Source organism: Salmo salar, chromosome 26 (genome assembly GCF_965601325.2).
Source record: "Salmo salar chromosome 26, fSalSal1, whole genome shotgun sequence".
NCBI classification, from domain to species: domain Eukaryota; kingdom Metazoa; phylum Chordata; class Actinopteri; order Salmoniformes; family Salmonidae; genus Salmo; species Salmo salar.
The window spans coordinates 50,696,562-50,712,500 of NC_138316.1; the positions used below are offsets into that span (position 1 = coordinate 50,696,562).

General features: G+C 43.3%; 1 protein-coding gene across 1 annotated transcript in view; it reads right to left on the reverse strand.

Annotated features, from left to right (window-relative positions):
* Positions 1-8,995, reverse strand: part of LOC106587999 (transient receptor potential cation channel subfamily M member 1) — a 43,495-nt gene extending 34,500 nt beyond the window's left edge. The window contains exons 1-6 of the mRNA XM_045708531.2: positions 8,794-8,995; positions 7,110-7,323; positions 6,100-6,224; positions 5,670-5,841; positions 3,381-3,555; positions 1,276-1,399 (exon numbers count right to left, since the gene is read on the reverse strand). Coding sequence (XP_045564487.2) covers positions 1,276-1,399; positions 3,381-3,555; positions 5,670-5,841; positions 6,100-6,224; positions 7,110-7,323; positions 8,794-8,892 — 909 coding nt within the window. The 5' untranslated portion in view covers positions 8,893-8,995. The remainder of the gene's footprint in view (positions 1-1,275; positions 1,400-3,380; positions 3,556-5,669; positions 5,842-6,099; positions 6,225-7,109; positions 7,324-8,793) is intronic.
* Between the last annotated feature and the right edge of the window lie 6,944 nt (positions 8,996-15,939).

Consider the following 15,939-nt stretch of genomic DNA (forward strand, 5'->3'; position numbering starts at 1 on the left):
CAGGGATGATGGTGATGTAGTTGAAGATGTGAGACAGGGATGATGGTGATGTAGTTGAGGAAGTGAGATGGGGATGAGGGTGATGTAGTTGAGGAAGGGAGATGGGGATGAGGGTGATGTAGTTGAGGAAGTGAGACAGGGATGGTGGTGATGTAGTTGAGGAAGTGAGACAGGGATGATGGTGATGTAGTTGAAGATGTGAGACAGGGATGATGGTGATGTAGTTGAAGAAGTGAGACAGGGATGATGGTGATGTAGTTGAGGAAGGGAGATGGGGATGAGGGTGATGTAGTTGAGGAAGTGAGACAGGGATGGTGGTGATGTAGTTGAGGAAGTGAGACAGGGATGATGGTGATGTAGTTGAAGATGTGAGACAGGGATGATGGTGATGTAGTTGAGGAAGTGAGACAGGGATGATGGTGATGTAGTTTAGGAAGTGAGACAGAGATGGTGATGTAGTTGAGGAATTGAGACAGGGATGGTGGTGATGTAGTTGAGGAAGTGAGACAGGGATGATGGTGATGTAGTTGAAGATGTGAGACAGGGATGATGGTGATGTAGTTGAAGAAGTGAGACAGGGATGATGGTGATGTAGTTGAGGAAGTGAGATGGGGATGAGGGTGATGTAGTTGAGGAAGTGAGACAGGGATGATGGTGATGTAGTTGAGGAAGTGAGATAGGGATGAGGGTGATGTAGTTGAGGAAGTGAGACAGGGATGATGGTGATGTAGTTGAGGATGTGAGATAGGGATGAAGGTGATGTAGTTCATGTTATTATTGTTTATGAGGACACATTCTTCAACTATAGTTTATGGGGACTCTGACTATGGGATGCAGTGTTTATGAAATAGAATGGTTTCAGGTCTTCAATGATGATGGATATTGGTTGTGTTGACTTATTTAACGTACCGGGTCAAATGATTGGACACATGACACATGAATGAAAGTACAGGATGACACAAATGAATGGAACAATTTTATTGACACATCAAATAACATAAAACAATAAAAAATGTAAAATGCCGCTTTACTTTCATCACAAATTATAATCTTTAATGTTTGAATATATTTTGAATACATTAGGTTTACTTATGCGGTAAAGTGTTTCTAAAATGTACGTAAAGGCTTAGAAAAATACATTTTAACTACCCAAAATTGTCTTGATACTAAAACCGTTACTTATGACGCATGCAATGCATTGGACAGGAATTCTAAGTGTTATGCTAATGTCATTTATGGGAACATAGCCTGTATAATTATCTCTTCCCTACTCACCAGAGATCGCTTCTTCATGCATTCCATCACCATGAGGAAGATCTGCTGGGCCTGACCGCGGTTGTAGTTGAACGTCTTCTGTATGGTGACCAGGAGCTGGTCCTTCACGCTATCACTTACCAAGCTGAGGGGAGACAGAGAGACCGGTCAAACCGACTCTACAGTCTACACTTTAGGCTTGGAAAATGAGAGGAGACAGAGAGACTGGTCAAACCAACTCTACAGTCTACACTTTAGGCTTGGAAAATGAGAGGAGACTGAGAGACTGGTCAAACCAACTCTACAGTCTACACTTTAGGCTTGGAAAATGAGAGGAGACAGAGAGACTGGTCAAACCGACTCTACAGTCTACACTTTAGGCTTGGAAAATGCTCAAAAGATTCTTCCTGTTCTATTTCCATTTGAAAGTATTTGTGGAGGGCTTCAGTTTGGAGTTTACATTCTTAGTATTATTCAATTGGTTTCATTGTAACTAAATCAATTTTATTTTATTTTTATTTAACCTTTATTTAATTAGGCAAGTCAGTTAAGAACAAATTCTTATTTAGAATGACGTTCTACCAAAAAGGCAAAACCAAGCACAGTATTTGGCTGTAGTCTGTTTCTGCTAGTGTGGACATTAGATCACAGCCCTATTCTAGTTCTGTTTCTGCTAGTGTGGACATTAGATCACAGCCCTGTTCCTAGTTCTGTTTCTGCTAGTGTGGACATTAGATCACAGCCCTGTTCCTAGTTCTGTTTCTGCTAGTGTGGACATTAGATCACAGCCCTGTTCTAGTTCTGTTTCTGCTAGTGTGGACATTAGATCACAGCCCTGTTCTAGTTCTGTTTCTGCTAGTGTGGACATTAGATCACAGCCCTGTTCTAGTTCTGTTGCTGCTAGTGTGGACATTAGATCACAGCCCTGTTCTAGTTCTGTTTCTGCTAGTGTGGACATTAGATCACAGCCCTGTTCTAGTTCTGTTGCTGCTAGTGTGGACATTAGATCACAGCCCTGTTCTAGTTCTGTTTCTGCTAGTGTGGACATTAGATCACAGCCCTGTTCTAGTTCTGTTTCTGCTAGTGTGGACATTAGATCACAGCCCTGTTCTAGTTCTGTTTCTGCTAGTGTGGACATTAGATCACAGCCCTGTTCCTTGTTCTGTTTCTGCTAGTGTGGACATTAGATCACAGCCCTGTTCTAGTTCTGTTTCTGCTAGTATGGACATTAGATCACAGCCCTGTTCGAGTTCTGTTTCTGCTAGTGTGGACATTAGATCACAGCCCTGTTCTAGTTCTGTTTCTGCTAGTGTGGACATTAGATCACAGCCCTGTTCTAGTTCTGTTTCTGCTAGTGTGGACATTAGATCACAGCCCTTTTCTAGTTCTGCTTCTGCTAGTGTGGACATTAGATCACAGCCCTGTTCCTAGTTCTGTTTCTGCTAGTGTGGACATTAGATCACAGCCCTGTTCTAGTTCTGTTGCTGCTAGTGTGGACATTAGATCACAGCCCTGTTCCTAGTTCTGTTTCTGCTAGTGTGGACATTAGATCACAGCCCTGTTCCTAGTTCTGTTTCTGCTAGTGTGGACATTAGATCACAGCCCTGTTCCTTGTTCTGTTTCTCACCCAAAGTCCTATATACTGTCTCTGACATGTATTTTACATATATCTGACATGTATTTGACATGTATCTGACATGTATTTGACATATATCTGACATGTATTTGACATATATCTGACATATATTTGACCTATGTCTGACATGTATTTGACATGTATTTAACATATATCTGACATGTATTTGACATATATTTGACATATATTTGACATGTTTTTGACATATATCTGACATGTATTTGACATATATCTGACATGTATTTGACATATATCTGACATATATTTGACATATATCTGACATGTATTTGACATATATTTGACATGTATTTGACATGTATTTGGCATGTATCTGACATGTATCTGACATGTATTGGACATATATTTGACATGTATTTGACATATTTTTGACATGTATTTGACATGTATTTGACATATATTTGACATGTATATGACATGCATTTGACATATATCTAAAATTGCATGTATTTGACCCAGGTCTGTTTCTCACCCGTCGTCCTCAGAGTATCTGTGTGCGAAGGAGATGATGTCAGAGGCCCGTCCACTGCCGTCACAGACCACCACCGGGACAGGGGGGTCCTCCCTCAGGCTCTCCAGGACTATGGAGATGACGTTGGGACCCCCCTCCAGGATCAGACAGACCAGAGGCACCCCCTGACCCAGACCTGGCAGAGACATACACAACAACATGACCCCCTGACCCAGACCTGGCAGAGGCAGACAAAACAGCATGACCCCTGACCTGGCAGAGACATACACAACAACATGACCCCCTGACCCCTGACCTGACAGAGACATACACAACAACATGACCCCCTGACCCCTAACCTGGCAGAGACATACACAACAACATGACCCCCTTACCCCCTGACCTGGCAGAGACATACACAACAACATGACCCCCTGACCCCTAACCTGACAGAGGCAGACAAAACAACATGACCCCTGACCTGGCAGAGACATACACAACAACATGACCCCTGACCTGGCAGAGACATACACAACAACATGACCCCCTGACCCCTGACCTGACAGAGGCAGACAAAACAACATGACCCCCTGACCCCTAACCTGACAGAGACATACACAACAACATGACCCCCTGACCCCCTAACCTGGCAGAGACATACACAACAACATGACCCCCTGACCCCTGACCTGGCAGAGACAAACACAACAACATGACCCCTGACCTGGCAGAGACATACACAACAACATGACCCCCTGACCCCCTGACCTGGCAGAGACAAACACAACTTGCCTACTAATTAGTTCCTATTCATGTTGTTAGGCCTCAGACACGTGGTCCTCATACACAGCAGTGCTGCCTGTAGCTAGCATGTGGTCCTCATACACAGCAGTGCTGCCTGTAGCTAGCATGTGGTCCTCATACACAGCAGTGCTGCCTGTAGCTAACATGTGGTCCTCATACACAGCAGTGCTGCCTGTAGCTAGCATGTGGTCCTCATACACAGCAGTGCTGCCTGTAGCTAACATGTGGTCCTCATACACAGCAGTGCTGCCTGTAGCTAGCATGTGGTCCTCATACACAGCAGTGCTGCCTGTAGCTAGCATGTGGTCCTCATACACAGCAGTGCTGCCTGTAGCCAGCATGTGGTCCTCATACACAGCAGTGCTGCCTGTAGCTAGCATGTGGTCCTCATACACAGCAGCGCTGCCTGTAGCTAGCATGTGGTCCTCATACACAGCAGAGCTGCCTGTAGCTAGCATGTGGTCTTCAGCAGTGCTGCCTGTAGCTAACATGTGGTCCTCATACACAGCAGTGCTGCCTGTAGCTAACATGTGGTCCTCATACACAGCAGCGCTGCCTGTAGCTAGCATGTGGTCCTCATACACAGCAGTGCTGCCTGTAGCTAACATGTGGTCCTCATACACAGCAGCGCTGCCTGTAGCTAGCATGTGGTCCTCATACACAGCAGTGCTGCCTGTAGCTAGCATGTGGTCCTCATACACAGCAGCGCTGCCTGTAGCTAGCATGTGGTCCTCATACACAGCAGTGCTGCCTGTAGCTAGCATGTGGTCCTCATACACAGCAGCGCTGCCTGTAGCTAGCATGTGGTCCTCATACACAGCAGCGCTGCCTGTAGCTAGCATGTGGTCTTCAGCAGCGCTGCCTGTAGCTAGCATGTGGTCCTCATACACAGCAGAGCTGCCTGTAGCTATCATGTGGTCCTCATACACAGCAGTGCTGCCTGTAGCTAGCATGTGGTCCTCATACACAGCAGTGCTGCCTGTAGCTAGCATGTGGTCTTCATACACAGCAGCGCTGCCTGTAGCTAACATGTGGTCCTCATACACAGCAGTGCTCCCTGTAGCTAGCATGTGGTCTTCATAGGCCTCAGACACAACAGTATTAATGTCAGCGTAGTTGAAGTCAGAGGTGACAGCTGAGCATCCCTTTGCTGTCCCTGCCTTATCATGATCTCCAGGCATAGGATGACAAAGGGAAACCCACAGGTCACATAGATCAGCTACTCATCAGGATACAGCAGAGCAGGACAGGCTCGCTCTGATCAAAGAGAAGAAGCCTGGACTATGACAACACGAGGGTATGTTGTATCTAAGATACTAACACCGTGTATAGTTCCAACATTAGCGTTAACATTAGATGGGTCATGGTAAATATGAAGTTGTTCTCGTCTGAGACCCGAAGACTTGTGTTAGTTAGCTCCCTGAGCTAATGCCTTGGGCTTTAGTTCAACGGGCTTACACTGCCTGGTGTTACACAGACAACCCCCCCTCAATCTGTCAGACTTACGTGTGTTGATCTTCTGCAGGGAGATGTGTTTCTCCAGCTGACGGCGAAGACGGACCTCTGCGCCGTACTTCCCGTGGGTCCCGTTATCTGCTAGGATGAAGTGAGAGTGGCTGTTGTTGAGGACAGACAGCTTGGACATGGGGTTGGACATGGCCTGGTACGGACGTGTCACCTGGGAGGGATACATATAATAACATCCTGTTAACATGGAGTTGATTTGAGGAGTTGAATTGAGGAGTTGAATTGAGGAGTTGAATTGAAGGTGAGGAGTTTAGTTGAGTTGAGTTGTGTTGAGGAGTTGAATTGAGTTGAGGAGTTGAGTTGAGGAGTTGAATTGAGGAGTTGAATTGAGTTGAGGAGTTGAGTTGAGGAGTTGAGATGAATTTAAATGGAGAATCACACCCAAACAAGTTCACAAGTTGCGACTTACATCTCTTCCTATCAGATCCTCCTTGTTCTCCACGATGCCCCATGGAGCGATCCCGATGGCACATACTTTCCCCCTGGACTTTGAGGAGTGGTCTTTCAACGCATCTCCAACATGCCGGATCACCCCTAGGATACAATTGGAGCACATTCAGCACTAATAAGGGACGTGGACTCCATTCAGACATTAGTAGAAGGGATTTGGACTTGGACTCAGACTTGAACACTAGGGACTTGGTACTCGACTCGGACTCAAACTTGAACACTAGGGACTTGGTACTTGACTCGGACTCTGACTTGAACACTAGGGACTTGGTACTTGACTCGGACTCAGACTTGAACACTAGGGACTTGGTACTCGACTCGGACTCAGACTTGAACACTAGGGACTTGGTACTTGACTCGGACTCAGACTTGAACACTAGGGACTTGGTACTTGACTCGGACTCTGACTTGAACACTAGGGACTTGGTACTCGACTCGGACTCAAACTTGAACACTAGGGACTTGGTACTCGACTCGGACTCAAACTTGAACACTAGGGACTTGGTACTTGACTCGGACTCTGACTTGAACACTAGGGACTTGGTACTCGACTCGGACTCAAACTTGAACACTAGGGACTTGGTACTCGACTCGGACTCAGACTTGAACACTAGGGACTTGGTACTCGACTCGGACTCAGACTTGAACACTAGGGACTTGGTACTCGACTCGGACTCAGACTTGAACACTAGGGACTTGGTACTCGACTCGGACTCAGACTTGAACACTAGGGACTTGGTACTCGACTCGGACTCAGACTTGAACACTAGGGACTTGGTACTCGACTCGGACTCAGACTTGAACACTAGGGACTTGGTACTCGACTCGGACTCAGACTTGAACACCAGGGACTTGGTACTCTACTTGGACTCAAGATTTAGTGACTTGCCTACCTTACCGTTGTTTGCTAGATACCTCAGTGGCCACGTCAGTGAATGTAACACATCGTTAGGAAACTACAGTACATACCAGTGCTGACTCCGCCAGTGAGTATCCAGGCTCCGGTGGTGACTGCAGCTTGGATCAGACCCTTTCCAAACACCTGTTTTAATTTGGGCTGCAAGTCAAAGTTCTGCAGTCCCCCGTGGACGGAGATGAGCAGGGTAGGGAGCTCCAGCTGCCAGTCTTTCACCATCAGGTGGAGCATGTGGTCTGGCTTGGAATCGTACGCCACACGGATGTACTGAAGGGGAGAAATGGAGAGAGAGAGGAGGAGTAAATGAGAAAGGAGATGAAGACATTTAATACAAACGCTACATGGATGTCTGTAGGGGAGAGATGGATGGAGAGAGTGAACACGATTATGGTTCATGTCTTCATGTCTTCATGTCTTCATGGTTCATGTCTTCATGGTTCCTGTCTTCATGGTTCCTGTCTTCATGTCTTCATGTCTTCAAGTCTTCATGGTTCATGTCTTCATGTCTTCAAGTCTTCATGGTTCATGTCTTCATGTCTTGTATTCTTGTCTTCATGGTTCATGTCTTCAAGTCTTCATGGTTCATGTCTTCAAGTCTTCATGGTTCATGTCTTCATGTCTTCATGGTTCATGTCTTCATGGTTCCTGTCTTCATGTCTTCAAGTCTTCATGGTTCATGTCTTCATGTCTTCATGGTTCATGTCTTCATGGTTCCTGTCTTCATGTCTTCATGGTTCATGTCTTCATGGTTCCTGTCTTCATGTCTTCAAGTCTTCATGGTTCATGTCTTCATGTCTTGTATTCTTGTCTTCATGGTTCATGTCTTCATGTCTTCATGGTTCATGTCTTCATGGTTCCTGTCTTCATGTCTTCTTGTCTTCATGGTTCATGTCTTCATGTCTTCATGGTTCATGTCTTCATGGTTCATGTCTTCATGTCTTCAAGTCTTCATGGTTCATGTCTTCATGTCTTCATGGTTCATGTCTTCATGTCTTCATGGTTCATGTCTTCATGGTTCATGTCTTAATGTCTTCAAGTCTTCATGGTTCATGTCTTCATGTCTTGTCTTCTTGTCTTCATGGTTCATGTCTTCAAGTCTTCATGGTTCATGTCTTCAAGTCTTCATGGTTCATGTCTTCATGTCTTCATGTCTTCATGGTTCATGTCTTCATGTCTTCATGGTTCATGTCTTCATGGTTCATGTCTTCATGTCTTTATGGTTTATGTCTTCATGGTTCATGTCTTCAAGTCTTCATGGTTCATGTCTTCATGTCTTCATGTCTTCATGGTTCATGTCTTCATGGTTCATGTCTTCATGTCTTCATGGTTCATGTCTTCATGTCTTCATGTCTTCATGGTTCATGTCTTCATGTCTTTATGGTTTATGTCTTCATGGTTCATGTCTTCATGTCTTCATGGTTTATGTCTTCATGGTTTATGTCTTCATGGTTCATGTCTTCATGGTTTGTCTTCATGGTTTATGTCTTCATGGTTCATGTCTTCATGGTTCATGTCTTCATGTCTTCATGGTTCATGTCTTCATGTCTTCATGGTTCATGTCTTAATGTCTTCATGGTTTATGAGGACATTCTATTTCAACTATTGTTTATGTTGAGGAGAGATGAGAGAGAGAGAATGAAGGATTGAGGAGGAGAGGAAAAGGGGGCAGGAAGTGAATTATAAATGAAGGATGCTTCAAAGAAATGAAGGAAAGAAAGAAAGAAAATGGCGTCTAACCATGGCCTTGTTGACATGTCCTCCTCCCTGGAACTCCATGATGCCGTATGTGTCTGTGGGCATGGCCTGTGTGTGTTTAAGCACGGACCAGCGTTCCATGGGCACCGCCACCTGCGCTTTCTGACCTGCCTCTTCCGCCGCCCTGGTGGTCGCCCCCGGGATGATGGCCACATGCTGGTTCACTACCTGACCACAACTGCACCTGGAGATAGAAAGGGGGACATATGGGGGGGTTATACATGCTTATTACTGGTGTTATAATGCATTATAACCACTTCATAATGCTTTCTACATGTTGGTTTATAAAGTGTTAATGGAAGCGTACCGTGATGGAATGTGAAACACAAACAGACAGATCGTGTAAATAGCTATGAAAGATGGCTAGTATTGCTTTGTCAATGTAGCATAGAGCTACTTCACCATATTACTAACAGCTGTTACTGTTCATATTTGTGTGCTGACCAATTTCAATTGCATCTCTGTTTGCTTTAGAGCTATCTGAGGGGTTTTGTCACGTTAAGTCCCCACAATCACCACCATTTGAAAGGATTTGGGCCTTAATAAGGGATTTGGGCCACGTAACGGCAGGTTGTTTATACAATTACTTTACTGAGAGCGTTTCTGTATGAGTGGAGAGTTCATTAAGTCTACATCCCAAATAGCATCATATTCCCTTTGTAGTGCACTACTTTTGACCAGGACTGATAACAGTGCACTATATATAGGGAATAGGATGTCATTTGGGATGTACACTAAGTTATACAGCACTCTAAAAACACAGAGTTTTTTTTATCTTTTAAACTGGGTCAGTGAAAGCACTCTCTCTCTCTCTCTCTCTCTCTCTCACTCTCTCTCTCTTTCTCTCTCTCTCTCTCTCTCTGCCTCAGCAAATGATCTGGTGCTCATCATAGAAGCATATGAGAATAGTGAGGAGCAAGGAAAATGGGATCGGTGAGAACAGTGGCATGAATGGTACCTGTTGGGTTCTGGGAGAACAGTAGTATGAATGGTACCTGTTGGGTTCTGGGAGAACAGTAGTATGAATGGTACCTGTTGGGTTCTGGGAGAACCGTGGCATGAATGGTACCTGTTGGGTTCTGGGAGAACAGTAGTATGAATGGTACCTGTTGGGTTCTGGGAGAACAGTAGTATGAATGGTACCTGTTGGGTTCTGGGAGAACAGTGGCATGAATGGTACCTGTTGGGTTCTGGGAGAACAGTAGTATGAATGGTACCTGTTGGGTTCTGGGAGAACAGTGACATGAATGGTACCTGTTGGGTTCTGGGAGAACAGTGGTATGAATGGTACCTGTTGGGTTCTGGGAGAACAATGACATGAATGGTACCTGTTGGGTTCTTTGCTGGGAAATATTTGGATGCACTCTCTTTTCTGAAACGTCTTCTCAATCCAAGCTTTGTGGGCCTGCGAGAGAGAGAGAGAGATTCATGGTTTAGACTTCAAATCACTCAACTCTGATAAATACTACGTGGTAAAGAAAAGCGGCGCCATTGAAACCATCCGCATAATGACATACTTTATTGAATAGATTGGACACATTGAAATAACTACAGGTTAGAGGTCTGAGATTTCATGTTCTGTTCATTTGCAGTTTATGGACCAAATCTGATGATAAGAACATCATAGCACTACAGAAGAACAACATTAGTCAGTGTGTTTTTTCTGTGTTGTAAAAAATTCAATCGAAGGCTGTGATAAAACAAAAAGATCCAAACATTGAAAATGGATGTTCCATAATATCACAACACACGTTCTGTTAGTGTGTTTTACTGATCCAACAATGGACCAGAACCAGCACCATCTGGTCTCTCCCTGCCTTCACACTGTGGCTCTGTCACAGATGGCTCCCTATTCCCTATATAGTGCACTACTATAGACCAGAGTCCTATTCCCTATATAGTGGTACTACTATAGACCAGAGCCCTATTCCCTATATAGTGCACTACTATAGACCAGAACCCTATTCCCTATATAGTGGTACTACTATAGACCAGAGCCCTATTCCCTATATAGTGGTACTACTATAGACCAGAGCCCTATTCCCTATATAGTGGTACTACTATAGACCAGAGCCCTATTCCCTATATAGTGGTACTACTATAGACCAGAGCCCTATTCCCTATATAGTGCACTACTTTTTACAAGAGACCTATGGGTCTAGCTAATTACTGGTAGAATGCTGCTTTCTATTGTAACAGCCAGGTACAAAAACTCTCATTTCTTGATGGAACAAATCCTCTTAACTACAGCACTGGTCACCTAATCCTGCCTAAACACTCCAACAAAGAACAGGGCAGTGTGTGTGTGTGTGTGTGTGTGTGTGTGTGTGTGTGTGTGTGTGTGTGTGTGCGTGTGTGTGTGTGTGTGTGTGCGTGCGTGCGTGCGTGCGCGTGTGTGTGTGTGTGTGTGTGCGTGTGTGTGTGCGTGTATGCATTCATGCGTGTGTATGTGACGCCAAATAGACCTAATGACTTTGTGTTGTGATTATTGCCATAGTGACTAACAGGTCACTCTACAGCAGAAGCCATGGGCAGGGGTCCTGTCTGTCGCAGAGCACTTTGGGAAATACGTTCACTCTGGATAATGGTGGATTAAACCCAAGTCCCAACAAATAGTGACTGGGTACATCTTGGATTCATGTCTATACTGCAGATAACAAACAGTTAGTATTTATATCTTCTAAAACGGTAACTAACCTCAACATAGTTTTTCTCAAGCTTTAAAAATTATATATATTTCAGAGATTTTGATGTAAAAGTTTGTTCATTGCAAATGGTTAAAATAGTAGAACAATTAGTAAAGGTAGGTCTCTTAGCTTCAGATAATATCAAACTCATCTAGTCAACGACTCAATGGAGCCAGACAACGTTCCACAACAGTCTAATTCATAAATAACATATTACCTCATTATTATCATCCTGGTAAACAGTCTAATTCATAAAATAACATATTACCTCATTATTATCATCCTGGTAAACAGTCTAATTCATAAATAACATATTACCTCATTATTATCATCCTGGTAAACAGTCTAATTCATAAAATAACATATTACCTCATTATTATCATCCTGGTAAACAGTCTAATTCATAAATAACATATTACCTCATTATTATCATCCTGGTAAACAGTCTAATTCATAAAATAACATATTACCTCATTATTATCATCCTGGTAAAGAGTTTAATTAATAAACAACATATTACAAATCAATTTGAACTTGTTTCAACAAGTTCCCGGGAAAGAAAGGTGAGACAGGACCAAAAAGACAGTAAATTCTGTAACTAAAAAGATCCTTTTATTTCTTTAACTCGACAAGTCAGTTAGGTACAAATTCTTATTTACAATGACAGCCAATCCCATACAACGCTGGGACCCCCAATCACGGCCGGTTGTGATACAGCCTGGATTCGAACCAGGGTGTCGGTAGTGACGCCTCTAGCACTGAAATGCAGTGACTTAGACCGTTGCGCCACTCAAGAGCACAGAGAGGAAGTTGGCCAAAAACCCTGCCATGAGAACTCCTAACTCCTAACTCCTAACGCCCTACACACTATAGAGTACAATACAGATTAGTTAGATTGACCACAGATTAACTAAAGTTTTGAAACTAATTTACTTTATAACAATTATATTATATTATGAACTTTTAATCAGGGTGCCTCCAAAATAAGAACTTTGTTCAGAGATCTATTCCTCATGTGGAGTTTCTTTGGAGGCTAAGTAACATAGAGGTTTTATTTATAAAAATGTTTTGGTATTTAACCTTTCTTTAACTAGGCAAGTCAGTTAGGAAGAAATTCTTATTTACAAGGACAGTCTACTGGGGAACAGTGGTTATAGAGGTTAACATGGAGGTTATTTTACAAGGACAGTCTACTGGGGAACAGTGGTTATAGAGGTTAACATGGAGGTTATTTTACAAGGACAGTCTACTGGGGAACAGTGGTTATAGAGGTTAACATGGAGGTTATTTTACAAGGACAGTCTACTGGGGAACAGTGGTTATAGAGGTTAACATGGAGGTTATTTTACAAGGACAGTCTACTGGGGAACAGTGGTTATAGAGGTTAACATGGAGGTTATTTTACAAGGACAGTCTACTGGGGAACAGTGGTTATAGAGGTTAACATGGAGGTTATTTTTTCCTCGATGGAACTGTCTCTAAAATTATATTTTTTTAAAATATATAATTTCAGTAGATTTCTATTCCATTCCCTCTATATGTTGTATCCCAACCTAAGTTGGTGGAACATAACTCAACTCCACTCTATTGCACCTCAAATGAATCCCTGCCTATAAGAAATGAACAAAGTTGACCATAAAACGTTTCTACACCAAAGAAGATATAGAGTTTCCTCGATACATCAGATAAATGAAGAACCACTTACCGTCAGTGGAAGAGCATCCAGTAGAAACTTCAAGAGGAGCACAAGAGCAACTCAACACTCGAACACCCAACTACTAGTAAAGAAGAACTCAACAACTCTCTTAGAACTCAACAACTCTCTAAGAACTCAAGAACTCTCTTAGAACTCAACAACTCTCTAAGAACTCAAGAACTCTCTTAGAACTCAAGAACTCTCTTAGAACTCAAGAACTCTTTAAGAACTCAAGAACTCTCAATAACTCTAAGAACTCAAGAAACTTCCCACCAGCCCAGCTCCAGCCCAGCTCCAGCTCCAGCTCTCTAGCTGCTCTCACCCGGGTCCTCCTAGCCCACTGAAGCCCAGCAGATATGAAACGACATGACTTTATGAAGCGGGGCTCATATGATGAGCATGTGAGCCGGCTCTTTGTTCAAGCCTTGGTCTCATGACTTCAGTTCAAGGTAATCCTTTTGAGAGTCTCATGACCCATATCAGTCCCTGCTCCCCTCCTTGCACACAGGGCATTTTCATCCTGGGCTGGAACGAGAACCAGAAAGAACCCCCCTCCTCCTCTCTCCTCACTAATCTCTCTAACTCTGCTAGAGAACGTTCTTCTCTCCAACTCTCTCTCCTGGTTGTTGAAAAAGAAAGAGAAGGAAAGAAAGAAAGAGGAAGTTCTAATAACCAGAAGAAGAAAAAACATATTTAAAAGAGTAGTGGAACAAAAGGAATGTTTTATCGTAGAATATGTGTCAACCCCCTGCTGCTCTGATTGAACTCTATTTGCATAATTGAGAGAATTGGGCACAGGATGAATGTTGTTGAAAGGGGTTTTGTTGAAGAATGACAGAGCACTATTTACCCATTGATGATTTTAACATGTAATGGAGCGGATCTTTTCTTTATAGCAGCTTCATTACAGTTGGACTTTTCCAAGGAACTTGTTTGATATGATCCTACTAAAGGATGTCTGGCTAAGCCTGTTGTCATGGTGAAACAGAGAGACAAAATAATCAGAGAGGAAACCACTTTCGTTCAGAGGACATTAATTCTACCCTGGCATGTCTTTCCCTGTTAACCTTCGAATTATAAAAATCAAAAGGGGACATGGACTTCTACTGAAGAGAAAATGTTGGTTCTCAATTAAACTCAATTCAACTTTGGTTACTAACATGAATTTAACAAGGAACACTGTGCATGTTTTGAGTTTGTGACAGAAACAAGGTTGAAAATATCTTATTTAAAAAAGACTGATCAAACATTGTGGTAAAAAAAAAAAACTGTGTCTTTCATACCACCCGATGCACCCAGGGTAAACTGGCGAGGGTTGTGTTTTGAAAACACGTGCATCTCGCCCTGCAGCACGGTCCCCTGGGTAAAATAACCGACCTATCCCACACTCTTAGAAAAAAATGTGCTATCTAGAACCTAAAAGGGTTCTTCAGCTGTCCCTATAGGAGAACCCTTTGAAGAACCCTTTTGGGTTCCAGGTAGAACCCTTTAGGGTTCCATGTAGAACCCTCTGTGGAAAGGGTTCTACCTGGAACCAAAAAGGGTTCTTAAAAGGGTTCTCCTACTGGGACAGCCGAAGAACCCTTTACGCAACCCCCCCTTTTTCCCCCCTAAGAGTTTAGGCTCACCTAAACCCTTCATCCACACCATTTAATATGGAAATCCCGTGTGAAATGTATAACTGTGTTACTAGGAACCTCTGTGAGCAGTGAACAACAAGCCTGGAAGAATAAGGCTGTAGTGCGCCACATGAGGAATAGGGAGTTATTTGGGCTGCATCCCTTGATACTTTAGAATCAGATTAGGATAAGTGAATTAACATGACTAGCATCTAGACCTCACAAAACAATAAACCCTATGTGTTTTGGTGGGACAAACAGATATTGTATTCAGTATTATAGTGGCATGACTATTTGAAAACAAAAGACAATTGTTACAGGTTGTGATTAGACTAAAACATATGCTTTGAGATCACATTATTAGTGCTTTGGTTTAATACTATTTGTTTCCTCTTAATAATGAACAGTTCCATTCAATTTGTAAATCACATTATGTTCTCAAAGCAGTCGTTGTGAAGTGATGATGACATGTGAGTGACCAGACACCAGGCACAAACACACAGACACACACACACACACACACACACACACACACACACACACACACACACACACACACACACACACACACACACACACACACACACACACACACACACACACACACACACGCAGAGACACACACACACACATGCAGAGACACACACACACACTCACCACACACACACACACACACACACACACACACACACACACACACACACACACACACACACACACACACACACACACACACACACACACACACACACACACACACACACACACTCAGAGACACACACACACACATGCAGAGACACACACAGAGACACACACAGAGACACACACACACAGACAGACACACACACACACGCGTACACACACACACAAGGCAGTCTGAACGTCACAATACATTAGTGGTAATGAGGCTCAGATCAAAGACCAATAAAAGCAGACATTGGTGATGAAAATAGCAAGCGGCATGCTGAGCTGAGGTATGTCGAAGTGGGCACCCGAAATATCACCCTATTCTCTTTCTAGGGAACTGATATGGACCAAGGCCCTTTGGGAATTCGGGATTTACTTGTTTGGTTTAAGTGGAAGGCACAACATCAACCAATGACAGCCATCTATAGATCCTTAAATA